Genomic DNA, 27,956 nt, shown 5'->3' on the forward strand with positions numbered 1-27,956 from the left:
TGTATTGCGTCTGTTAAAAACTCATTTATCCTCTTAGCAAGAATTGCTGCGTGGGAAGAGTTTATAATCTGCATTCAATAATGAGGTAAGCTTGTATGCTTCAGGACGAGTTGAATTTTTCTTTCTTTATAAATCAAGGAAATTAAACACTTTTTTTCATTATAGTCTTCACATATCTGAATCTTTTTCATTACTCTCTTCAGAATTTCTTGAAAACTCTTGTAATGTATTGCAGAAATATCAGGCCCTACGTTTTATTCATTTTTTAATGGCTTCTTTGCGTCTATCTTTCAATAAAAGTTTGATTGAAGAGGTTCCTTTTCTTGGTCAGTAAATTTTTAAAGTAATATCCCATTCAAATGTTTTTCCTTTTTTGCTGATTGCAATATTGCATTTTGTTGTATCATTTCAAAAAATAACGAACGCTTGTGAAATAATGGAACTGATAAAGGTGCAAAAAATGGCAAGAAGAATGATCAAGGAAATGGAGCACCTCCCTTATGAAACCAGGTTGCAACGCCTTGGTCTCTTCAGCCTTGAAAGACGGCGTTTAAGGGGTGACTTGATCGAAGTGAATAATAATAATAATAATTTATTGGATTTGTATGCGGCCCCTCTCCGCAAACTCGGGGCGGCTAACAACAATAATAAACACAACATGTACAATCCAATAATAAAAACAACTAAAAACTCCTATTATAAAACCAAACATACACACAACAAACATACCATACATAACTTCTAGGGGGAAGGAATATCTCAACTCCCCCATGCCTGGCGGTATAAATGAGTCTTGAGTAGTTTACGAAATAATAAAATCATGCATGGGATAGAAAAGGTGGATAGAGAAACATTCTTTTCTCAATCACACAATACTAGGACGACGGGTCCCTCCCTAAAGCTCATAGGACGAGGGGGCCCTCCCTAAAGCTCATAGGTAAGAAAGTGAGGACAAATCAAGGGAAATATTTCTTCACCCAGAGGGTCGTTGGTTTATGGAATTTACTTCCAGAAGAGGTCGAGATAGCTGTCAGCCTGGATAACTTCAAGGCAGGATTAGACAGATTCATGGATGCCAAGTGTATCGGTGGTTATTGAAACGGATGTCCAAGTGCCGCCTCTATGTTGGTTGAGGCAGGCAGGGTTCCCTTGAGTACCACTTGTTGGGGGTCAAGGGAAAGGGAGGGTCTTGCCTTCTCTTTCTGCTCAAGATCCCCATGGACAATTGGTGGGCCACTGTGTGACACAGAATCCTGGACTCGATAGGCTTTGGCCTGATTCAGCAGGGCTCTTCATAGATTCTTATATTCTTAAATACAAACATAGAAACATAGAAGACTGACGGCAGAAAAAGACCTCATGGTCCATCTAGTCTGCCCTTATACTATTTCCTGTATTTTATCTTACAATGGATATATGTTTATCCCAGGCATGTTTAAATTCAGTTACTGTGGATTTACCAACCACGTCTGTTGGAATTTTGTTCCAAGGATCTACTACTCTTTCAGTAAAATAATATTTTCTCATGTTGCTTTTGATCTTTCCCCCAACTAACTTCAGATTGTGTCCCCTTGTTCTTGTGTTCACTTTCCTATTAAAAACACTTCCCTGCTGAACCTTATTTAACCCTTTAATATATTTAAATGTTTCGATCATGTCCCCCCTTTTCCTTCTGTCCTCCAGACTATACAGATTGAGTTCATTAAGTCTTTCCTGATACGTTTTATGCTTAAGACCTTCCACCATTCTTGTAGCCCGTCTTTGGACCCGTTCAATTTTGTCAATATCTTTTTGTAGGTGAGGTCTCCAGAACTGAACACAGTACTCCAAATGTGGTCTCACCAGCGCTCTATATAAGGGGATGGTTTTTACATTTTAGCTAGCTTGACCTTGGCAATCCTTTGCTTTAAAACGCAAGTGAATCCTTACCTCTTTTCTTCAAGTAAGCCACTGTGTGGTTCATTACGGGTGGGATTAGATCGCCTTTGTTTTTAGCACGGAGGCTGTTGGAGAAAAGAAAACAAGTTGAAACATGACCTGAAGAAAAATATCCAGCATTGAAAAATGATCTTGCTTCTAATCTGTTAACTTGCCTTTCATAAAAAAAAGAAGGAATATAGAAGAGTCTCAAAAAAAGAGGGGGTGGGAAGCAATGCTGTGCCTCAAAGATGGATTCCTCCCAGTTTGGACCGGTTCTATAGAACTTGTAGTAACTTGGTGGCCTGGGTCACTAAAACCGGCAGCGGCCTAGGCCTGCCACGCCCTCAAACCTGCTCTCTCTGCGATCCTGTAGAGGGCGCCATTTTGCTTCTATGCATGTGCTGGGTTTTTATGGAATTATTTAACAGCCCCATAACGGTTTGTTCATTCTGACTTTATCCCCAAGGTGACTCTGGAATTCCTTTACAAGCCCAGATGTGGAGCTGATGGTCCCGGCAGCAAGACACGTCGCATGCCTGAGACGCCATCACGCAGGCCCAGTTAACCTTTGAAAGGGGCAGGATCCCATTCAGTGACATGGTCAGATAAAGCACAGGGGTCTTACTACTGAAGGCTGACTCCAAACTGCTGCGTTGGGAGAGGAGGCCTCGGCGGAGGGAGTTTTGCTGGAGGAAGGGATCTGCTCTTCTGTTTCATCTGAAGTTTTTCATCGTGCCTGGTGGGGGGAATGTAATCTCGGTATTCAAGAGAGAAAATGTTTGGTTCACTTACATCACTCAAACCAAACTCATTGGTGGGAGGAGAAAACGGTGAATGGAGGAAGAGGAGGAGGCGGAGAGAAATAGGAGGAGGAGGAGGAGGAGGAGGAGAGGAGGAGGCGGTAGAGAGGCAGAGGAGGAGGAGGAGAGAAAGAGGAGGAGGAGGAGGAGGAGGAGGAGGAGAGGAGGAGGCGGTAGAGAGGAGGCAGAGAGGCGAGGAGGAGGAGGAGAGAAAGAGGAGGAGGAGGAGGAGGAGAGGAGGAGGCGGTAGAGAGGAGGAGGCAGAGAGGCGAGGAGGAGGAGAGAAAGAGGAGGAGGAGGAGGAGGAGGAGAGGAGAAGGTGGTAGAGAGGAGGAGGCAGAGAGGCAGAGGAGGAGGAGGAGACGGTAGAGAGGAGGAGTCAGAGAGGAAGAGAACAAGGAGAGGAGGAGGCAGAGAGGAGGTGGAGATAGAGAGGAAGAGGAGGAGTCAGAGAGGAAGAGAAGGAAGAGACAGAAAGGAGGAGGAGGAAAGGAAGAGGCAGAGAGAAAGAAGAGGAAGAGAAGGAGGAGAGGAGGAGGCAGAGAGGAGGAGGAGGAGGTAGAAAGGGAGGAGGCAGACAGAAAGAGAAGAGGAGCAGACAGGAGAGGAGGAGGAGAAGAGGAGGCAGAGAGGAGAGGAGGGGGAAAGGAGAAGGCAGAGAGGAGAAGGCAGAGAGGAGATGGAGGAGGCAGAGAGGAGAAGGAGATAGAGAGGGAGGAAGCAGAGAGAAAGAGGGGAGGAAGAGGAGACAGGAGAGGAGGAGGAGGAATAGAGGAGAAGAAGAGAAGGCAGAGAGAAAGCGACAGAGAAGAGAAAGAGGCAGAGAGGAGGAAGAGATAGAGAGGCGGAGGGGGAGATGAAGAGAAGGAAGAGACAGAAAAGAGGAGGAGGAAAGGAAGAGGCAGAGAGGAAGAAGAGGAGGAGGAGGCGGCAGAGAGGAAGAGGAGATGGAGGAGATAGAGAGGAGGAGAAGAGGAGAAAGAGGAGGAGGAGGCAGAAAGGAAGAAATGGAGGAGTCGACAGAGAGGAGTGTAGGAGAAGGAGAAAGAGGAGAAGAAAAGGCAGGGAGGAAGAAGAGGAGGAGGCGGAAGAGTTGGTAGAGAGGAAGAGAAGGAGGAGGAGGAGGAGACAGCCAGAGGAGAGGAGGAGGCAGAGCTTAAAGCTTAAAGTTGAGAAGCATTGCTTTAGAATACCATACGTCAGTGATGGTGAACCTATGGTGCGTGTGCCATAGGTGCCACATGGAAACATATCTGTGGGCTCGTGAGGCATTGCCCCATGTCAGCTCCAGCACACATCCATGCACTGGTTAGCTGGTTTCCGTCCTTCTTTTCAGCCGCTTTCAGTCTCCTTGGGCTCCAGGAAAGCCCCCTAAAGCCTGGAGATGGTGAAAAACAGGCCAATCGGACGTTTGTTTCCAAAATTTGGAAACGTTTGGGTCGTTAGGCTGTTTTTCGTCATTCCCAGCTTCCGGAGGTTTCTTTGGTTACGATACAAAGTGCTTAGCTCTATAAAGTGCAGGATAATCTAAATCAGTTGCATCAAAAGCTGTGCGTGTGTCTGCGAGAAATAAAAATATCTGTCAATGTTAAAAGTAAGAAGGAAAAGGACGTACCGAACCACTTCTTCGGGGATATTCAAGTGTTCGTATTTCAGGTGGTCTCGCAGGTCACTTAGGTAATTCATGTAGAACACCTTTTTCCCAAACTTGTGACTGAAAACACAGAAGATTTTTTTTATTAATATGAATTGTTTCCTCATTTCTTATTTGACCCCCTATAATCATTAATGGTTGTACCACCCCATGATTCTTGATGCACAAATTCCTTGTGCATCAATAAAGAATTCTATATTCTATATGTTCTGTCTGGGTCACTCCAGAAGCCAATACCAACCCAAAAAGAGAAGCCAGACACACTGGTAAAAGGCAAAGGCAGTTTTATAAAATTCAAGAAAAACACAGGTAACAGAAAATGTCCTTACAAACAGGAAAATGCTGTATGTTCAGATATATCCACGAAGGCAAAAGTCCATGCAGCAATACAGAATTCTTGCTGCCAAGCCGAGGCTGTAGATAGCAGACCTACACCTCCCACGGGTCTTCCAAAGCTGCTGGGCCACAAGCCAGGAACAGAGACGCCGAGAAACAAGACAGGATAACGCCACTCCAAACTGATAACACTCCACATGGCTTCAAGGGCTTGCCTGCCTTTTAAACCCTGCTAAGGAGGACCACACCCAACCCCAGCTGTTCCTAATTCAGTGCTGATAATACTTCTTTAATTGCTCCTTTCTTTGATCTGACTGTCTCTGTCGCATGTCAATGACGGCTTGTGCATCATCACCTAATGACTCCAAACTACTGGCTGGGGAGAGCCCCCCCCCCCCCCCCGGGGCTCTCATACTGTTCTCCTTCGTCCCATTCCTGATTTTCCTCTCCCCCGTCCGACTGTTCAGCCCCCTCCTCTTCGCTGTCATCCTCTTCCGGGCATGGAGCCAGCAGAGACACAGCCGGTCCCTGAGCAGCCTCAGGCTGAACCACAACACTATATATCCTATATTCTTTCCTTCTTAAAAAGTGCTATTATGAGTTTCAGAAATAATATTGAGGGAATAACTAGATATGCCCAAATATTTGGTCAGGAATGTGCAAAGAAAGCTTCTATTTTCTACTTTCAAGTCAACATGCCCATTTTCAAAACAATTTCATTAATTTAACTAGTCAAAGTAGCCTTTTAAATCATTTTTTAAAAAAAATTGACCTATAATACGAGGCACATCAGAAAAGCCATAAACCTGAATTAAAATGGATTTTTTAAAACATTGTTGATTTTTCTGGAAAGTTATTCTGCAAAAAGCTTACGAAGAAGAAAAACCTTTCATAATTACTCAGAGTAGAGAGGAAAATTTGTATATTCAAGCTCCCTCTACTGGAAGGCAGCATGAAATAAATACAATCCTTTCTTTCACGGGAGGGAATTAATAGACCCAAAGAGAAGGTCTATGCTAGAAAGAAGCACTTTTGTAGAATTCATATTCTTGCTTTTCAGTGTATTTAATCCTAAGTAAGATTTCCAATTTATATTTCTAGACAATTCTAGATTCTATCTATCTATCTATCTATCTATAATCTATCTATCTATCTATCTATCTATCTATCTATCTATCTATCTATCTATCTATCTATCTATCTATCTATCTACCTATATAATCTATCTATCTATCTATCTATCTATCTATCTATCTATCTATCTATCTATCTATCTATCTATCTATCTATCTATCTACCTATATAATCTATCTATCTATCTATCTATCTATCTATCTGTCTGTCTGTCTGTCTGTCTGTCTGTCTGTCTGTCTGTCTGTCTATCTATCTATCTATCTATCTACCTATATAATCTATCTATCTATCTATCTATCTATCTATCTATCTATCTATCTATCTATCTATCTATCTATCTATCTATCTATCTACCTATATAATCTATCTATCTATCTATCTATCTATCTATCTATCTATCTATCTATCTATCTATCTATCTATCTATCTATCTATCTATCTATCTACCTATATAATCTATCTATCTATCTATCTATCTATCTATCTATCTATCTATCTATCTATCTATCATCTATCTATCTATCTATCTATCTATCTATCTAATCTATCTATCTATCTATCTATCTATCTATCTATCTATCTATCTATCTATCTATCTATCTATCTATCATCTATGAGGCAGACCGTCTTCTGCCTGATGTATCCTAGTGGTTGGTTAGGTCCCACAGAGTTGGCCTTCTCCAGGTCGCGTGAGCTAGACAATGTCATCTGGCGGGGCCTAGGCGAAGAGCCTTCTCTGTGGTGGCCCCGGCCCTCTGAAACGAACTCCCCCCGGAGATACGTACCGCCCCCTCTCTCCTGGTCTTTCATAAAGCTCTGAAGACCCACCTCTGCCGGCAGGCATGGGGGCCCGTGAGTGGTGAGATTGTCTCCAGCCGATGTTGTGAATGATTGAATTGAATGAATGGGAATGATTGCATATGGAGACTTTTTATGATTTTATTAATACAGTGGTACCTCTACTTTCGAATTTAATTCATTCCGTGACCAGTTTCTTAAGTAGAAAAGTTTGTAAGAAGAAGCAATTTTTCCCATAGGAATCAATGTAAAAGCAAATAATGTGTGTGATTGGGGAAACCACAGGGAGGGTGGAGGCCCTGTTTCCTCCCAGGAGATTCCTAGAGAAGCCCCACGGACGCTTCTCCCTGCCTTTTCTCGCCCAGTTTCCTGCCCCACGGAGGCTTCTCCCCACCTTTTTCGGCCCTGTTTCCTCCCAGGAGACTCTTAGAGAGGCCCCACGGAGGCTTCTCCCCACCTTTTCTGGCCCTGTTTCCTGCCCCACAGAGGCTTCTCCCCACCTTTTCTGACCCTGTTTCCTCCAAGGAGATTCCTAGAGAGGCCCCACAGAGGCGTCTCCCTGCCTTTTCTCGCCCAGTTTCCTGCCCCACAGAGACTTCTCCCCACCTTTTTCGGCCCTGTTTCCTCCCAGGAGACTCTTAGAGAGGCCCCACAGAGGCTTCTCCCCACCTTTTCCGACCCTGTTTCCTCCCAGGAGATTCCTAGAGAGGCCCCACAGAGGCGTCTCCCTGCCTTTTCCGGTTACAGTTTCGGAGGCTTGGGTTTGTAAGTACAAAATGGTTCTTGAGAAGAGGCAAAAAAAATCTTGAACACCTGGTTGTTATCTAGAAATGTTTGTAAGTAGAGGCATTCTTAGGTGGAGGTACCACTGTAATTCCTTTTTAAACAATAATTAGATTTCTTCATACATATTGCTTCGAGAAGGGTGGCATAGAAGTAAAATAAACAAACAAACAAACAAACAAACAAACAAATGTGCTGTGTCATTAATCAGAATAATAGAGTTGGAATGGACGTTCAAAGTCTTCAAGTTCAACCCTTTGCACAATCAAGTGACCCAAACGTCCCAGACAAATGACTGTCCAATCAGACAAATAATGCAGGTAATTCATTATTCATCTTGGAGGTGTTTTTAGGTTCTATCAAACATTAATCAAACAGAAATTTCACGCACGTATCCAGGTAAGGATGGACTAGTTCGACTAGATCAGGGATGGCGAACCTGTTTTTCCTTGGGTGACGAAAGAGCATGCATGTGTGCTATTATGCATGGGCAAGTGCCCACACCCATAGTTCAATGGCTGGGAAGGGAGAAAATAGCTTCCACAACCCTGAAGGCCCTCTGGAGGCCAGAAACGGCCCATTTCGCAACTTTTGGTGGGCCCAGTAGGCTCGTGTTTCATCCTCCCCGCGCTCCAAAGGCTTCCCTGGAGCCAGAGGAGGGTAATAACGCCCTCCCACCATCCACCCCTCCCGGAGGCTCTCAGGAAGCGAAAAACACCCTCCCAGAGCCTCTGTGTGAGCCAAAATTCAGCTGGCTAGCACGTTGGAGCTGAGTTAGGGCAACAGCTCACATGCCAGTAGATAAAGCCATGCTATAGGTTCACCATCACTGGACTAGGTTCACAGCAGGGGTAAAATTCAGCAGGTTCTGAGTGGTTCAGACAATCGGCAAACACCACCTGTGGCTGGCCCCAGATCGGGGTGGGAATGGAGATTTTGCATTAACCCTGCCACACCCACCAAGCCACACCCACAGAAGCGTTAGGGGGGAAAATGAATTTCTCCCCTAGTTCACAGGGTAGTTTAAAAAATGAGTAGTGATGGCCAACCTTTTTTCTTTTTTTGCTCGGCCAAAAGGGTGCATGTGCATACCCACGCCCATAATGCAATGCCCTCATCCCCGCGCATGTCTGCACAATCCCGCTCGTGCTACCCCCCAGATGTGCACAGGCCTCACTGAAGCCTCAAGACTTTCGGTGGGCCCATTGGGCTCTTTTTAGACCTCTACAGGATTCAGGAAAGCTTCCTGAACCTTGAGGACGAAAAATGGATCCAACGGGCCTACCAGAAGTTCATTTTTGAACTTCTGGTAGGCCTGTTCAAAATGGATCCAACAGGCCTACCGGAAGTTCAAAAATGAACTTCTGTTGGCCCGTTGGATCCATTTTTCACCATCCACAGGCTCCGGGAGCTTTCCTGAAATCTGGGGAGGATGAAAATGGCCTTCCTCCACCCTCTGGAAGGCCAAAAATCAGCAAGCACCAACGTTCATCATGGTGGAGGACTCAGGAGTTCCAGAACTGCCATGCTGAGAAACTGCTGTGGTTCCTTTAAGAGTCATGCAGAGGTGCCGATGAATGAGAAAGAAAAGAAACCGGGAGATCTGCGAGGGTATGTGGGTGATTTATGGACCTTATCTCAAGAAAGAATGTGTTAATTAGCTCTCTGCCCGCTGTTTGTTATCTCTTGGCCAGTTTGAGCGGGGATTTTGCCAACACGAACTGAAAAATATGCTCCTGTCTGTACAAAGCATCATTAACTATAAAAAAGTGTTTGAATTGAATCCTTTGCTTGTGGGGGCTTCTTTGTTCCTGTCTGTTGTGATTCAGTCTGAGGTTCCTCAGGGAACGTCTGGAACTCTGCAGGCTCCATGCTCAGAGGGGGAGGACGAGGAACAGGAGGAGGACCAGGCAGACGGGGAAGAGGAATGTCAGAATGAGGAGGAGGGAGAACAGCCTGAGACCCCCCGGGGGAGAGCTCTCCCCAGCGAGTAGCCTGGAGTTATTAGATGAGAACGCACAAGCCATCATAGATATGAGGCAGAGAAGGGCAGCACAACGAAGGGGACAATTAGCCAGGTACTTCCATCCCTAATAGGCAACAGCTGGGTTTGGGTGTGGTTCTCCTCAGAAAGGTTGAAAAGGCAGGCCCGCCCTTCCTGTATTGTGGAGAGTTATCTTTTGGGAGTCCTGTGACCTTGCTCCGATCCTTGGCGTCTCTGATTCTGGCTTGTGGCCTCGACGGCTGAAAACTTGGGGGAGGCGTGGGTTTTATTATCTACAGTGGTGTGTGTGCCAGCAAGAAGCCTGTTGTATTGTCTGGCCTTCGTGACTCTTCTGTGAAGCTTCATAGCATTCCAGTTTGTAAGAACAGTTTTTGTTATCTGTGTTTGTTTTCAAAGATATAAAATGACTTTGCTTTTTACCAGCGTGTATGGCTACTCTTTTTAGTTGGTGTTGACGTCTGGGGGAACCCAGACAGAACACTGTCCGATAGGCCCAAAGCAGAACAGTGGGGCAACAGGCCAAGGGAATTTTTGAGGGCTGACACTTCATTTCAAACCACAAAGCCACAGAAGAACGGGAATAACATAGTGGCAACACAGTAAACCCATTTGCTTGCTCAACTTGTTGCAGGAAACACCTGAAATTATTTTCCTCCATAATTACAACACTTTTTTTCAGGTGAATCCCAGTAGCCACTACAGAACCTAATAGCCTGAAAAAAAACCAACCCCAGAACTGGCATTGCTGTTGTTCAAATGGTTTCTGGGGATAATCTCATTAGTAAGTATGTATGTATGTATGTATGTATGTATGTATGTATGTATGTATGTATGTATTTTTTTTATTTATTTTTTTATTTATTTTGTCCAATACATAATACACATTGAAGAGAAAGATATGTAATAATATAAGTAAAGAAAAAGAATAGAAGAAAAGATATAAAAGTATAGGTGAACATATATGAAAGGAAGAAAAGATAAATGAGATAAGGAGAGACAATTGGACAGGGGACGGAAGGCACACTGGTGCACTTATGCACGCCCCTTACTGACCTCTAAGGAACCTGGAGAGGTCAATCGTGGATAGTCTAAGGGAAAAATGTTTGGGGTTAGGGGTTGACACTACTGAGTCAGGTAATGAGTTCCACGCTTCGACAACTCGGTTGCCAGGAAGTAAAGGCCAACTGAAATTAGTATGATCTATCAAAGGTCACGCCATCCAAACAGGAACCCCCCACCCGCCCAGTCTAAACAGAGTTTAGTTGGAAATTTTTTAGTTGGAAATTTGGAAGGAAAACTACATCTCAGTTAGAAGATTATTGACTCTTAGCAACTATTTCAATCTTTGTTTTCTATCATGCAGGTGTTTCTGGACATCCCCCAAAGAATGGCAGAAGAGAAAGAATTTAGCTTTCCTTCTGCTTCAAAGAATCCAGACTATACCTTATCAGAGGTTTGAAAACGTTCCAAATTATCCTGATGAAGTTGGTGGGATGTACAATGTAGAGCGCTTTCAGATTTTTCTTGTATCTGCAGAAAAGAAAATTAAATGGTTAGAGGGCTCCCAAACGCTGCGGAGCGAAGCAGCTGCGAGCGAATGAAAGCAAAAGTTTTCATTACTGGGATATTATGCCCTTGCCTTCCAAGCACATCTAATTTAAAGGGGATTGAATGCGAAATAAAAAAGAGGGAACGGTCAGTTTCAGATGGAATTCAAGTAGGTGAAAATTATACAGCGATTGCGTTACAAACTACCGCCTAAATTGTTCGGTGCGAATAATGAAAAATAAATCTCTCCAAATGATATGAGCAAAGTGCCTGAAATGGAGAAGAAGAAATAAAGGAAGAACACAAATATATCTTTATAAATGCAGCTAAATCTCTCTCTCTCTCTCACACACACACACCATTTGACTTAATGTTTATGTTTCAGATATATTTGTGCTTTGAATTCCTAAAGAGAGCTGGAAATAAAAATGAATCAGGATGATGAAAACTAACTCACTTGGCAGAGATAAATTGACCTCCAAGCATTCTCGCTTCTAAAAGGAGACTCAAAATCTGCAAAACATCCAGCAATGTGATATGCCTGCCATCTTGCAGATATTAAACTCCCCCACGCACACACAAATGTCCCTAAAATATGTCCTTATAAACCAATGACAAGTCTGCATTGCGAGTTCAGTTAATAACAACAAACAATTGTTTCTCCATCTTTAGCAACTTGAAGATACAATATATTATTATTATTATTATTATTATTATTATTATTATTATTATTATTATTGGATTTGTATGCCGCCCCTCTCCAGCTCAAAAGGAGATCAATTATCTGTCTCCTCCTTGGATTCAGAACAAGAGTTAATGATACAGCCACGCATGCGGAGAGCGATGCACAGGCAGCAACAACTGAGAGATTATTATCAAAGAAAATGAGGCCACCTGTGGTTGGGTGTGGCTGTGGTCATTAGTGAGGCTGCTGTAAAGAGCAGCCTGTGGGTTTGGCCATTGTGGAGGATTATCTGATCGTTGTGTTTCGTGACTGCTTTGCTGACTTCGACCTTGGTGTGCTGATTTTTCCCCGCTTTGAAACTAAACCAGAGCAAAGTGTGTTTCACTTTGTGAAAAACGAAGGACTGTGAATTGCCTCCCAGCTGCAAGCTAAGTATCTCAGAACTGATAAGGGACTTGTACCAATTGCCAGTTTGTTTGGAGACGAGTGCTCTTTGCTATACAAAAAAAGGGCTTGGTTTAAGTGAATTTTCGTTATAAAGAACATTGTTTTGAATTTTCAAACATGTGTGTATCTGAAATTTATATCTGACTTTTCGGGAGGATTCTGCCAGAGAGCTCAACAGAAGCCACCCCGATCTCCTCCATTCACAAGGGTGTTGAGGTGATTTCAAGAGTCAGGCCTAAGCAACTTGGAGGGCAGCAAGGATAAAGTTCAATAGTCAGTAAAAATTAAAGTACAGTATTTCAGTTTGGTGCTTTTACAGGTAAGTTACCCCATTTGCAAAACAACCCCCCAAAAAACGTACTTCCGGTCAAATTCTTTGTAGGCACTTTGCAACCAGCTCAAACTTGGCTTGTTTTGACTGTTCAATCCATAGTGAAAGTAGACAAGCGTGTAGTCGCTTTCCACATACTGTTCCAGCGTGTACTTTAAATATCTAGAGAGAGGATTTTGGAAAAAGAGAAAACAACGTATAGCATTAATAAATGCACTCTGGGTTTATAAAGGGAAAATACAATTTATCCAATAAAATACAATTTATCCAATAAAGGCAAAGAACATACTTAAAGCCCTACATGGCATTGGACCAGATTACCTCCGGAACCGCCTGCTACCGCACTAATCCCAGCGGCCGATAAGGTCCCACAGAGTTGGCCTTCTCCAGGTCCCATCGACTAAACAATGTCATTTGGCGGGCTCCAGGGGAAGAGCCTTCTCTGTGGCGGCCCCGGCCCTCTGGAATCAACTCCCCCCAGAGATTAGAACTGCCCCCACCCTCCTTGTCTTTCGCAAATTACTTAAGACCGACCTGTATCGCCAGGCATGGGGGAATTGAGACACCTCCCCCAGGCTTTTATATTTATGTATGGTATGCATGTGTTGCATGGTTTTAAAATGATGGGTTTTTTTAGATGTCTTTTAATATTAGATTTGTTTCCATTGTAACATTGTTATTATTATTGTTGTGAGCCACCGAGTCTTCGAGAGGGGGCAGCATACAAATCTAATAAATTATTATTATACTTGATCAATATCCTGAATATTTACCATTTTTACACACCCGTACAGGTAAAAATTTCAGTACATGACAAATGCTATGGACATCTTCTTAGCCAGAGGAGAGAGCTAAGGGCATTCTTGAGAACATTACCGGACTCAGTAGTGTCAACCCCTAACCCCCAACATTTCTCCCTTAGACTATCCATGATTGACCTCTCCAGGTTCCTAAGAGGCCAGTAAGGGGCGTACATAAGTGCACTAGTGTGCCTTTCGTCCCCTGTCCAATTGTCTTTCATTTATCTCATATATCATATATATTTTCTTCCTTTCATATATCTTCTCCTCTATTTTCACTTTTAACCTTACATATACTGTATTACTTCATGTCTATTTTCTTCCTATGTATTTGTGTATTGGACAAATGAATGAATGAATGAATAAATAAATAAATTTAAAAAACCATAAGAACCCTCAATTCAGAGAACCCCGCGTGGAATGAGATAGGGATGTGCCAAAACCTGCAAGATGATATTGTGGTATTTTGACGGAAACTCTCAATTCCTTTTAGGTCTTTGTGTTTCAAAGGGATGGGCCTTTGATTATGACACTACCATGTCCAACTCCCTTCTTGCAGATATTGAAATACCCCTCAAATTCTTACAATTTCTCCTACAACAATTTGGATTACTGTATTTTCCAGAGTATAAAACACGCTCTTATCCTCCCTAGAAGAGGTTGAAAATTTGAGTGCATCTTATACTCCGAATGTAGCTTTCTCGAAGCTTTTTCCCCAACCCACAAGGTGCTAACGATCTTTCCAGCTCTTACCTGCTTGCAGGCTTTTTCACTGCTACTCTGTTCGGAGTTTTTTTTCCAGCCCTAAGTCTCTGCAGGCTTTTTTTCATTGCTACTTGCTCCAAACAGGCCAGATCCAGCCTGTGGCTCTTACGTTTGACACCCCTGTTCTAGACTACTCTCTCCACAAAACCAGTATGTACAGGTCAGTGATGGGCTCCCATGGGTACTGTCAGGTACGCAGAACTGGTAGAAATGTTTTAATTTTTTTTAAAATTTTTCCCTTCTGTGCTCTGGGTATGTTTTTCCTATCACAGTAGATGAGGTTGAATGAAACATGAAAATTCATTAAAAATGGCATTTGTGGGAACTGACATCAACGCAACAATTCAGGTACAATGTGCAAAATTCCATCCAATAGAGAAAACTATCTAGAAACAAAAATGAAAAAAAAAAATTACCATTATTTTTTAAAATATAAAAATTGGCAGACGATAAAGCAGACGGGATCTGTTCTGTACATTCATAATAGCTCAGAGTTCGTTTGGAGTGGTGGGGTATGAATGTTTGTCTGGTGGTGGGCACAATTCACAAAGCACTTGTTTTATGTTGTGCGTATGTTTATATTGTAAAAAATCTATTATTATTTTTTTTAAAGCAGCATATAAATACAATTAGTAAATACAATAAATAAATAAATTCTTATGTTACTGTTATTTTTGGTGGACAAGAAGCTGATATTGACTCATAGATAAAAACGAAAGAGAGTTGTGCAGCTGAAAAACAGTAGAGGGAACTAGAATGCAAAGAATAAAAATAGACCTACTCCAATAACTGGCGGTGGTTGATCTGGTGAGAAGGAGGCAGGCGGCATGAACTGAAGGTGATCACTTTTCTTCCCAAAGAGTCGTCACCTGCAGAGTCAATAAAGGTATCCAGGTGATATTGTGGTCAGAAGTTCAGGTTTTCTACTCAGGAGGGCTGGTTGAAAGGTGAGTGTTTAGTCCCTCCCATTTCGGACCAGACTGCCCGAACCGGTAGCAACCGGCTAGTGACGTCAGGGATCGTCATATCTCACAGCGGCCAGTAAGGGCCCACAGAGTCGGCTTCTCCAGGTCCCATCTGCCAAGCGATGTCGATTGGCAGGACCTTGGGGAAGAGCTTTCTCTGTGGTGGCTCCAACCCTTTGGAATCAATCTCCTCCCTACCAGTCTTCTGGAAATAATAATAATAATTAATAATAATAATAATAATTTATTGGATTTGTATGCCGCCCCTCTCCGCAGACTCGGGGCGGCTAACAACTATAATAAACACAACATGTACAATCCAATAATAAAAACAACTAAAAACCCCTATTATAAAACCAAACATACACACAAACATACCATGCATAACTTGTAATGGCCTAGGGGGAAGAGCTATCTCAACTCCCCCATGCCTGGCGGTATAAATGAGTCTTGAGTAGTTTACGAAAGACAGGGAGGGTGGGGGCAGTTCCAATCTCCGGGGGGAGTTGGTTCCAGAGGGCCGGGCCGCCACAGAGAAGGCTCTTCCCCTGGGGCCCTTCAAACGACATTGTTTAGTCGACAGGACCCGGAGAAGGCCAACTCTGTGGGACCTTATCGGTTGTTGGGATTTGTGCGGTAGCAGGCGGAAAGATGTTAAGACCTGGCTTTTTCGGCAGGCCAGGAATTAGATTGACTGCTGTGTGTGTATGGTTCTTTTTATGATATTGTTTTATTGTTTTATTATATTACTGATTTTATTGTTGATTTGGATTGTATTTTAGTATTGTTGTATTTATCCCACTTGTTAGCTGCTATGAGTCCGTTTCGGACTCATTGCATATAAATACAATCAATCAATCAATCAATTAATAAAATCTGATTAATTCGGTGATGGTCCGTGGGCTCTGCCATCTTTTTTTTTTTTAAAAAATGTTTTGCAAATTTTTCCCTTTTTGATGGCTTCTCCTCTTCCGGTGCTTGAAAAAGGGCCCTCATGCCCACCCCGGGCTAATACTGACCTATATTTCTTCGCCCGAAACACAGCTAGTTAGCCACTCAGCTGTGATTCAGGCCACTTCCTGCTACTGAACATGCACGGAAGCCAAATTGCACGAGTGGATGGCGAAATGTCGCGATGCGAACTGGTGGCGAAGTTAAGTGGAACCCACCCGTGGTTTAGCCCACGGCAGTGTTTCTCCAACTTTAGCAACTTGAAGATCCGTGGGGTAATGGATCATTTGGGGCATGAATCCCAGCAACCAGTTAAGTCCCATAGAGTCGGCTTTCTCCAGGTCCCGTCAACTAGACAATGTCGTTTGGCGGGACCTAGGGGAAGAGCCTTCTATGGGGCGGCCCCGGCCCTGTAGAATCAGCTCCCCCCAGAGCCTTCTCTGTGTGGGCCCCTGCTCTCTGGAATCAGCTCACACCTGAGATTCGCACTGCTCCAAACCTCCTCACCTTTCATAAGAGTCTTAAGACTCACTTATGCCACCAGACCTGGGGGGGATTAGATCTTAGCCCCCTGGCGGATGAATGTTATGTATATTATTTGTGGCTGTTGTCTGAATGGGTATGATAGATTTTTAACATAATTGGGGATTTTAGATTAGTTTACCTAGTTTAATTAATTGGATTTAGCTACTGTATTTCATTGTTTCCTTTTATATGTTGTAAACCGCCCTGAGTCCTTGGAGAGGACTATATATATATATATATATATATATATATATATATATATATAGAGAGAGAGAGATATGTATGTATGTAGGTAGGTAGGTAGGTAGATAGATAGATAGATAGAGATATATGTAGGTAGGTAGGTAGATAGATATAGAGAGAGATAGAGATAGATGTAGGTAGATAGATGTAGGTAGATAGATAGATAGATAGATAGATAGATAGATAGATAGATAGATAGATAGATAGATAGATAGATAGATATAGAGATAGATAGATATAGATGTAGGTGGGTAGGTAGGTAGGTAGGTAGGTAGATAGACAGACAGACAGACAGACAGACACACACACACACACACACACACACTCACAGTAGATAGATAAATGTACCTGCAGAGTGAACAATGCCGTGTCGAGCCACGTCGTAGTATGGATGAGTGATGCTTATTCCAAATTCTCCGTTTGACTGCGCTGCCGAAAAACTACTGATTTCTCCCATTGCTGTATTTTCAGCTTCATCTTTCTGCAATTCTGAAACAAACCAAATTTTTTGGGAAACAACGACAAGAATAGAAACGACTAATAATCTGCAGCGACATAAAATATTTTAGCATACTTTTTTCCTACTTCCTTACAGCTGTTGACAAGGCTAGCTTACGATATTACCCGACTGTCTTTTCCCGTGAGAAAATAATCACAATTTCAACTCGCCCTCCTGTTAAAATTTGAAAAAAACAAAACCTTTGTACAAAATATGTAGCAGTGATGGCAGCCCAGTCTCACCAGCGCTCTATACAGCGGGATCACCATCTCCCTCTTCCTGCTTGTTATTCCTCTAGCTATGCAGCCAAGCGTTCTACTTGATTTCCCTACCGCCTGACTGCACTGTCCACCCATTTTGAGACTGTCAGAAATCACTACCCCTAAATCCTTCTCTTCTGAAGTTTTTGCTAACACAGAACTGCCAATACAATACTCAGATTCAGAATGGCATATTTTTAATAATGACTAAGATTCGATTCTTATTGAAGTCGAAATATGTTTTATAACCGCTGAGTAAAGTTTTAATGAAAAAACTAAGTTTGATGAAAATCTTCAATTTGTTTTAAGACTGGTTTGACCATCATTTATGAAGGAGAGTACAAAATCCCTTCTTATTTGAGGGCTTGAATTACTCACATGTTAAGAACATGAATCCTTGTTGGATAAAATCTGGGTCAAAGATACTAATAGATTTGGGACATCACAAGCAATTGTTTTTCTCATCAAACCATTGGAATTCTCCCTTGTTCATTTTTTCATGCATTTTTAAATTTTCAATAATGCTTTTTTTAGAAGTGAAAAGTCACCATCATTACACGCTAACAGCAATTTTTTCAAAATGATGGGCCATTCAGTATGTTAAATTCATCCTCCCGCCATCCAATGATAATTGAGAAGGTGGCGTCTGCAGCTTTCTGGAGTTCCTGTTTGAAGTAGTTATTCCATTTGCACCACAATTTAGGATGAGAGCAATATTATCTCATACAATTTCACTGGACGCGCATACCAATAATTCATATACACTCTGCGCATCAAACTAAATTTCAGCCCAAATAGCTTTTGATCCTATGGCCATAGCAGAGTTACTTAACTCAGATATAATCTGAGATACAATCCCATCAAACTATTTTTTTTGATGTTCCAAATCATCCAGAAGATACCACTCGATGCCCCCCCCCCCAAAAAAAATATAGAGATATTGATATATTTACCTATTTCTGCTAACGTTTCAAAATCAATTGCAGACATACTTCGGGTGAAAAAAAATCCGTTTATCAGGTTAGTATTTGACTGATGATCCTATAATGCTCGATCAGACCTAAATACAGACAAAAGTGAGTATCTAAATTTCAGAAAGTCTCTTGCCATTATTGGAATCATGCCCTGCTTTATTTGATTTCGAGTCTGGCTTTTCAGAAATCCAGCTTAAAGGAACAGAAAGAAATGGCAGGTTGGTGGCTGCGAATTACTTAAGAACGCCTCTACTTAAGAACTTTTCTAGATAAGAACTGGGTGTTCAAGATTTTTTTTTTTTGCCTCTACTTAAGAATCATTTTCTACTTAAGAACCTGAGCCCAGAAAAATTTCCCAGGAAATTTGAGAGCAGCATGAAGACCCGGCCAGTTTCCTGCCATTTAATCCCGGCCATCTGGGCTGCCAGAGGAGCCTTTTGGTGGCGCTTAAAGAGGCTTTGGCAGTCCAGAGAGAACGAAGCATTTTCCTTTCTCTGGCCCTTGGACAGGGAATAAACCTCTGCCATCGCCCAGAGAAAAGAAACGCTCCCTTCGCTCTGGGCAGCCGAGAAGTCACCACAGCGAAGGAAAGACGCCGGCTACAAAGTGAGCGAGCGAGAGGAGAAGGGAGCCCTTCAGCATGGGAAGGAAGAGGAAGCAGGTAGCAGCAGCAGCAGCAGCCAGTGTATAGGAGGCAGTGTATGGGAGGCAGCCTTGCGGTGGGTGTATTGGAGGCGCATGCTCCTCTTCGCCACTTCAGAGTCTCTCTTTTTTTTTTTAAGCCTTAAAGTTTTGGATTTTTTTGATTTCCCTCACCTCACCTTCTTCCTTCGGCAGCATCTCTCCTCCTCTTCTTCTTCTTCCTCCTCCTCCTCCTCCTACCCAAATTCCGAGCTTTTATTTCTTTCCTAATGGGTTTGCACACATTGTTTGCTTTTACATTGATTCTTATGGGAAAAATTGCTTCTACTTAAGAACGTTTCTACTTAAGAACCTGGTTCTTAAGTAGAGGTACCATTGTACTTACCTTTCATTCATTGCAAAAGCCGCTCCGAGTCTCCGGAGAGGGGCGGCATACAAATGTAATACAATACAATACAATACAATACAACACAACACAACGCAATACAATTAAAAAATTAAATTAAATTAAATTAAATTAAATTAAATCTGACGGCGGGTTTCCTTGACAAAATTAATTATGGTTGTCAAGCCAAACTCAACATTACCAATCGTAGGTTAAACAGTTCCGTGCGGAAAGAAATTATGTTAAGATGTGTCACGTATCTAATTGTAAACTATCCTGGTGAAGTTTATTTTTTGAGAAAGATGATAAATAAGATCACATCTCACCACTATAAAGGAACTGTCTAAGGCAGTGCTTTTCAAACTTGGCAACTTTTAAGATGTATTGGCTTCCAATTTCCTGAGGATGCTCATCTAGGGCAGTGATTGATTGATTGATTCGACTTCTATGCTGCCCAATCACGAAGGACTCAGTAAACCTTTTGTGATGGTAACCCTTTTTGTACCGCCCTCCTGTGAATGTATGCACAATTCTGCCCCCTGTACCCTGTTTTTGGCTTAGCAGGCCTGCCTTAACCCGCCTGGGACAAAAAAGGGGACATTGGGGCAACCATACACACACACATACACACATATACACACGTGGTTCCCCCACACACTTGCCTACTCTGTTAGAGTTGTTAAGCAGAGGCAGATTCCCATTATCACTGTTACCAATGCACAGTGCTTCCTGCACGCACAGGAATCAAAATCTCACGAGGGCACATGCGCGCATATGAGGTTTTGGTGATTGTTTCCCGCTTCCGCATATGTGAAGTGTTAATACCACTTTATGAGGCCTTGGTAAGGCCACACTTGGAATACTGCATTCAGTTTTGGTCACCACAATGCAAAAAGGATGCTGAGACTCTAGAACAGGGTCCCCAAACATGTCAACTTTAAGACTTGTGGACTTTAACTCCCAGAACTCTCCAGCCAACTATGCTGGGAGTTGAAGTCTTAAAATTGCCAAGTTTGAAGACCTCTGCTCTAGAAAGACTGCAGAGAAGTATGACAAAGATGATTAGGGGAGTGGAGGCTAAAACATATGAAGAACGGTTGCAGGAACTGGGCATGGCTAGTTTAATGAAAAGAAGGACCAGAGGAGACATGATAGCAGTTTCCCAATATTTCAGGGGCTGCCACAAAGAAGAGGGAGTCAACCTATTCTCCAAAGCACCTGAGGGTAGAACAAGAAGCAATGGGTGGAAACTAATCAAGGAGAGAAGCAACTTAGAACTAAGGAGAAATTTCCTGACAGTCAGAACGGTTGATCAGTGGAACAGCTTGTCTCCAGAAGTTGTAAATGCCCCAACACTGGAAGTTTTAAAGCAGATGTTGGATAACCATCTGTCTGAAGTAGTGTAGGGTTTCCTGCCTAAGCTGGGGGTTGGACTAGAAGACCTCCAAGGTCCCTTCCAACTCTGTTGTTGTTATTATTATTTTTATCCTGGGAAGGCAGATATTTTTGTTGTTTATTTCAGGGTCTCCCAACCTTGGCAACTTTAACACTTAGAGCAGGGGGTCCCCAACTTGACAACTTTAAGACTTGTAATCTTCAACTCCCAGAATTCTCCCACCAGCTATGCAACTTGTGGAGCTGAAGTCCACAAGTCTTAAAGTTGCCAAGTTTGAAGACATTTAATTCTTTGCCTTGCCTTATTTTTAGTTTTTTACAAAAGCCTGTTTTTAATCCTAGATTCCATCACAAACGTTATCTTTACCCAGTGAAAGGAATTCCTTTGCGAGATTTAATTTTATATTATAAAAGAAATGCAATCAAGATGGTCCTTCGAAATGAAAGAAGGAAAAACATTTAAAAACAAATAAAACCCTGTGTGCTTCTTTGAGGTTACTAAGTCCAGATAGGAAAAACGACAGCAACAATCCTGAAATAACAGTGCATTCCTTCCACTAATAATTCTGATCAAATCTCTTTTTGCAAGTACATCCAGAGCAGACAAGATTCCTTGTGCATGTGGAATAAATTCATGCTTGTTCTTAATAAATGCTGGCTTCCTATTTCAATTTCTTGATTTGAGTTTTGACCCTGAGTTTGCATTTGGATGTTTTATTTTTATTTATTTATTTATTTTATCCAATACACAATGGGGGTTTTAGTGGGTATATATCTATATACACATAGTAAAATACATGATGAAGGTTATAGAGGAGATACTCATAGTAAAATATATCTAAGAAATAATAGTAATAGAACATATCAATGAAAGAATAGAAGAAGAGATATAGGAATAGAAGAAAGGTAGAGGAGATATAGGAGAGCAATAGGACAGGGGAAGGAAGGCACTCTAGTGCACTTGTACTCGCCCCTTTCTGACCTCTTAGGAATCTGGATAGGTCAACCGTAGATAATCTAAGGGTAAAGTGTTGGGGGTTTGGGGATGACACTATGGAGTCCGGTAATGAGTTCCATGCTTCGACAACTCGGTTACTGAAGTCATATTTTTTACAGTCAGGTTTGGAGCAGTTAATATTAAGTTTAAATCTGTTGTGTGCTCTTGTGTTGTTGTGGTTGAAGCTGAAGTAGTCGCCGACAGGCAGGACGTTGCAGCATATGATCTTGTGGGCAATACTTAGATCTTGTTTAAGGCGTCTTAGTTCTAAACTTTCTAGGCCCAGGATTGAAAGTCTAGTCTCATAGGATATTCTATTTCGAGTGGAGGAGTGAAGGGCTCTTCTGGTGAGGTATCTTTGGACATTTTCAAAGGTGTTGATGTCTGAGATGCGATATGGGTTCCAAAAGGATGAGCTGTATTCGAGGATGGGTCTGGCAAAAGTTTTGTAAGCTCTGGTAAGTAGTGTGAGATTGCCAGAGCAGAAGCTAATACGTCTTTAGGTTTCACATGACCTAAGTGAAGCCAATTTTTATGCGTTATCATGATTTGTGAGTGTACCAGTAGTTCAACTGCAATCAGACATTTATATTGATTGCCAATTGGAAACCTTTATGGACTCTGTATGGACTTTTTGCATAAAACGGAACAACTAATCGATTGCCTTGATTATTAAACTAGAATCACAATGTAACTTTACAGAAAGAGGCAAATTTATAATTGTCCCTATAACTGCTGTAAAGAAGATTGGGTGTTCTTTTTTTCTCATTGAGGAATCATTGAGTTTGTCATCTGCACCTCTATAACTGTCTGGTTTGGTTCTGAAACTCAACAAGTTCGACACAGACTTCAGAGGATAATCAGAACTGCAGAAAAAGCAATTGCTGCCAACCTGCCTTCCATTGAGGACCTGTATACTGCACGAGTCAAAAAGAGGGCGGGGAAAATGTTTACTGACCCCTCACATCCTGGACATAAATTGTTTCAACTCCTACCCTCAAAACGTCGCTACAAAGCACTGCACACCAAGACAACTAGACACAAGAACAGTTTTTTCCCAAATGCCATCACTCTACTAAACAAATAATCCCCTCAACAGTGTCAAACTATTCTGCACTACTATTACTACTAGTTTTTTGCTCATCGTTCCTATCACCCATCTCCTCCCACTTAGGGCTGTAGGACTGTAACTTGTTGCTTGTATCCTTCCGATTTCTATTGATATTGGTTGTTTCCTCATTGTTTACTTCACCCCTATAATCATTAAGTGCTGTACCTCATGATTCTTGACAAATATATCTTTTCTATTTGTACACTGAGAGCATATGCACCAAAGACAAATTCCTTGTGTGTCCAATCACACTTGGCCCATAAAGAATTCCATTCTATTCTATTCTATTTCCTATTCTATTCTATTCCATTCCATCCTATCCTATTCTTATTCTATTCTTGTTCTATTTTATATCCCATTCCATATATTCTATTCTATTCTACTCTACTCCACTCCACTCTTATTCTATATTCCATTCCTTCTATTCTATTCTATTCTACTCTGTTCTATTCTATTCTACTCTCTGTTCTGTTCTATTCTGCTCTGCTCTATTCTATCCTATCTCTGTTCTGTTCTATTCCATTCTACTCTGCTCTATTCTATTTTACTCTACTCTACTCTATTCTACTCTATTCCACTCTGTTCTACTCTCTTTTCTGTTCTGTTCTACTCTACTCTGTTCTGCTCTACTCTACTCCACCCCACTCTTATTCTTATTCTATATTCCATTCCATTCCTTCTTTCTATTCTATTCTATTCTACTCTACTCTCTGTTCTGTTCTATACTATTCTACTCTGCTCTTTTCTGTTCTATTCTACTCTACTCTCCTGTTCTGTTCTATTCTGTCCTATTCTATTCCACTCTGTTCTACTCTCTTTTCTGTTCTGTTCTACTCTACTTTACTCTACTCTGTTCTGCTCTACTCTACTCCACCCCACTCTTATTCTTATTCTATATTCCATTCCATTCCTTCTATTCTATTCTACTCTCTGTCCTATTCTATTCTACTCTATCTCTGTTCTATTCTATTCCACTCTGTTCTACTCTCTTTTCTGTTCTGTTCTACTCTACTCCACTCTGTTCTGCTCTGCTCTATTCTACTCTATTCTATATTCCATTCCATTCTTCTTTCGTTTCTATTTTTCTCCTCCCCTTCTTTTTACACCCCTCCCCTTCTCTTTTATTTCTTTTTTCCCCCCTTCTCCCTTCCTGATAATTCTTACTCTTACTTTTTCTCTTTCTTTCCAGGGCCCTTGTAACTTTGGTCCCTAAACGAAAAGTTGTATAAGTCGAGCACTACCAGAAAAGGAACTCCCGAAGCAGATTTTTCCAGCTGCCCTCAGAGAGACTCAAAGCTTTTTGCCCCTCCCGAGTTTCTTCGGTTTTACTCTTGGTTGCGCCGCTTGGGTACTTCTGGGTGTAGTTGCTACGCAGGTTGAGGGGGGCTTGAACGCCCTCCCCCCCGGGAGTGTCCCGTTCCTGGGGGTCCCTTCGGCCTTCTTTGTACGGAGCCCCCCCCGCCCCGTTTCGTAAAAGCCCCCGCGGGGTCAAGAGAGGCCGTGAAAGTCTCCCCTCAGCGTCGTCCGCGCTCGCCCCTCCCCCATTCCCGCCATTTTCCCGAAGCCGAGGCTCAGTCGCGCCCGTCGCCTTCTCGTACCTGCCCGTCCCGGGAAGACGGAGGAGGAAGCCGCAGGGCCCCTGGAAAGTCCCGGCCCGCGTGGAGGGAGAGGCGGGGCGGTGGGTGGCTGAGGGCCGGCCAAGGCGAGCCAGGCCAGGTGAGAGTCCATTGGTTTTACCTGGAGCTCCCGGTAGGCGGGAGCCAGCCTTCCCGGCTCAGTTCCCAGGGAAAGCTCCCTCCAAGTCCGAAGGTGACTTTGAGATTCCCTTTGCCCCGCTCAGGTGACGCTACCTGGCTCAGCAAGCTTACCCCGGATAGGGCTGGAATGGGAGACCGCAAGGAAACCCTGAGGCTGGTAGAGGCTGGTAGAGGAATGGGAGACCACAAAGAAATCCTGAAGCTGGTAGAGGAATGGAGACCACAAGGAAACCCTGAGACTGGTAGAGGAATGGGAGACCACAAGGAAACCCTGAGGCTGGTAGAGGAATGGAGACCACAAGGAAACCCTGAGACTGGTAGAGGAATGGGAGACCACAAGGAAACCCTGAGGCTGGTAGAGGAATGGGAGACCACAATGAAATCCTGAATCTGGTTGAAGAATGGAGACCACAAGGAAACCCTGAGGCTGGTAGAGGAATGGGAGACCACAATGAAATCCTGAATCTGGTTGAAGAATGGAGACCACAAGGAAACCCTGAGGCTGGTAGAGGAATGTGAGACCACAAGGAAACCCTGAAGCTGGTAGAGTCTGATAGGGGAATGGGAGACCACAAGGAAACCCTGAGGCTGGTAGAGGAATGAGAGACCACAAAGAAATCCTGAAGCTGGTTGAGGCTGATAGGGGAATGGGAGACCACAAGGAAACCCTGAGGCTGTCATGACCTTTTTGACTTTGATCACACTGTCATGACTTTTTCTAAACTTTTTGTTGTTTTTGTTGCTAAAATTGAGGTTGGAATCAGTTCCACAGAATAGTGCCTAGTGGCCTTTGGACATCAGTGGATGTTCTCCAGCTGTGTTTGGTGCTAAAGCAGATGAACCAACCTGCCGATTAAAAGATGACCACCAACCCGCCTTGATGTGACTGGAAGCCAATGATGGATGGATGGATGCACGATCAAGAGATTGCAAGCTGTTGTAATTGCTATTGAAGCTTTGCAGCCAGCTGGGAATAATCGGCTAACCTCAGCAAATGCAGCTCATTGAATTTCTCTTCTCATGCCCAAATACAAATCCGTAACAGACCAAGGAGAATGGATGATAATTAAACCTAACGATGTCTATCAAAACTGCCGCCCTTCCTTTTGAGCATGAGTTTTGTCTGATTGGCATGCATGCATTTACGTAGATGCAGATTTCCCGAGAGGCAAATGCATGAGTAGGGAACAGGGGTGGATTGCTGCCCGGATTGAGGAGGGGACACACAGTGGGGTAGCAAAAATGGAGCTCCATCCCAGAGCACCAATTCAATTCAATTTATTAGATTTGTATGCCGCCCCTCTCCGTAGACTCGGGGCGGCTCACAACAATAATAACACAATATATAACAAATCTAATTCTCTCAGTTCTGGAGACCTCACCTACAAAAAGATATTGAAAAAACTGAACTGGTCCAAAGATGGGCTACAAGAATGGTGGGAGGTCTTAAGCATAAAACGTATCAGGAAAGACTTCATGAACTCAATCTGCATAGTCTGGAGGACAGAAGGAAAAGGGGGGACATGATCGAAACATTTAAATATGTCAAAGGGTTAAATAAGGTTCAGGAGGGAAGTGTTTTTAATAGGAAAGTGAACACAAGAACAAGGGGACACAATCTCAAGTTAGTTGGGGGAAAGATCAAAAGCAACATGAGAAAATATTATTTTACTGAAAGAGTAGTAGATCCTTGGAACAGACTTCCAGCAGACATGGTTGGTAAATCCACAGTAACTGAATTTAAACATGCCTGGGATAAATGTAGATCCATCCTAAGATAAAAATACAGGAAATAGTATAAGGGCAGACTAGATGGATCATGAGGTCTTTTTCGGCGGTCAGTCTTCTATGTTTCTAATAATTAAAAATCATTAAAAACCCCTTATTAAAAAGAAAACATACACTCAAAGATACCATACATAAACTATAGGCCTGGGGGAGATGTCTCAGTTCCCCCATGCCTGGCGGCAGAGGTGGGCTTTAAGAAGTTTACGAAAGACAAGGAGGGTGGGGGCAGTTCTAATCTCTGGGGGGAGCTGGTTCCAGAGGGTCGGGGCCACCACAGAGAAGGCTCTTTCCCTGGGTCCCGCCAGCCGACATTGTTTAGTCGACGGGACCCGGAGAAGGCCAACTTTGTGGGATCTAACCGGTCGCTGGGATTCGTGCGGCAGAAGGCGGTCTCGGAGATATTCTGGCCCGATGCCCAATTTGTACCAAAAGATGTTGAAAGAAAATGCAGGGCGTCCTCTTTGGGCAGCCTCTGCGTTCTCCCCAAAAGCATTTAAAAAGCCCAAAGCCGGAAATTCTGCTACAAACAAAAGGGACTAGGAAAAGTATAAGGAGATAAAATCTGGAATTAATTCTATTTGATCTGCGTTGCTGCCTCTATCTCTCTCTTTTCCAAATGGCTATAGTATTCTCTAGCACAGAGGTCTTCACAGCTGGCTGGAGAATTCTGGAAGTTGAAATTCAAAAGTCTTAAAGTCGCCACGTTTGGGGACTCCTGCTCTCGAGAAATAAAATGAATAATACTTGAAACCTCATGTTTTGTCAGAAACCTTGATTTTGTTTGGTAGTCTGCAGGATGGATTAAGACTGTTATGTGGAATGGAGCATTTTGGGATGTTCGCTTAGGCTGCGAAAGTAGCAAGGGACACTTTGAGTAAGTGATTATTTTGTGAGTGGCCGTTTTAATCATTGTTGTGGTTAGCTCTGGCCAAGGTCCTGCCCCAAGGACTGTGGATGTGGGGGAGACATCCACATGCTGCAGGCCTGTTTTGCCCCCGGTGGAATCTGCTGATGAAGGCTCCTCTGACCAAGAAGACATGAGTGACAGGGAGGAGAGTGGGGCAGACAGCTCAGAAGGAGATCAATTATCTAGCTCCTCTTTGGATTCGGAACAAGAGTTAATGATAAAGCCACGCATGCGGAGAGCGATGCATAGGAAGCAACAACTGAGAGATTATTATCAAAGAAAATGAGGCCACCTGTGGTTGGGTGGGGCTGTGGTAATTAGTGAGGCTGCTATAAATAGCAGCCTGTGGGTTTGGCCATTGTGGAGGATTATCTGATCGTTGTGTTTCGTGACTGCTTTGCTGACTTTGACCTTTGTGTGCTGATTTTCCCCCGCTTTGAAACTAAACCAGAGCAAAGTGTGTTTCACTCTGTGAAAGAAGGACTGTGAATTGCCTCACAGCTGCAAGCTAAGTATCACAGAACTGATAAGGGACTTGTACAAATTACCAG

General features: G+C 42.9%; 1 protein-coding gene across 6 annotated transcripts in view; it reads right to left on the bottom strand.

Annotated features, from left to right (window-relative positions):
- LOC139169313 (rho GTPase-activating protein 8-like) overlaps nucleotides 1-27,956 on the bottom strand; it is a 104,376-nt gene that overhangs the window by 19,433 nt on the left and 56,987 nt on the right. The window contains exons 1-9 of one of the 6 annotated variants that reach the window (XM_070755283.1): nucleotides 24,552-24,749; nucleotides 18,403-18,509; nucleotides 17,039-17,179; nucleotides 14,788-14,875; nucleotides 12,472-12,603; nucleotides 10,874-10,960; nucleotides 4,336-4,434; nucleotides 2,546-2,656; nucleotides 1,930-2,003 (exon numbers count right to left, since the gene is read on the bottom strand). In XM_070755283.1, coding sequence (XP_070611384.1) covers nucleotides 1,930-2,003; nucleotides 2,546-2,656; nucleotides 4,336-4,434; nucleotides 10,874-10,960; nucleotides 12,472-12,603; nucleotides 14,788-14,875; nucleotides 17,039-17,179; nucleotides 18,403-18,439 — 769 coding nt within the window. In that variant the 5' untranslated portion in view covers nucleotides 18,440-18,509; nucleotides 24,552-24,749. Of the gene's footprint in view, nucleotides 1-1,929; nucleotides 2,004-2,545; nucleotides 2,657-4,335; nucleotides 4,435-10,873; nucleotides 10,961-12,471; nucleotides 12,604-14,787; nucleotides 14,876-17,038; nucleotides 17,180-18,402; nucleotides 18,520-19,450; nucleotides 19,674-24,123; nucleotides 24,750-27,956 lie in introns of those variants that run through there. The other 5 variants (XM_070755285.1, XM_070755284.1, XM_070755286.1 and 2 more) reach the window with 5 other exon arrangements.

Source organism: Erythrolamprus reginae, chromosome 6 (genome assembly GCF_031021105.1).
Source record: "Erythrolamprus reginae isolate rEryReg1 chromosome 6, rEryReg1.hap1, whole genome shotgun sequence".
NCBI lineage: Eukaryota > Metazoa > Chordata > Lepidosauria > Squamata > Dipsadidae > Erythrolamprus > Erythrolamprus reginae.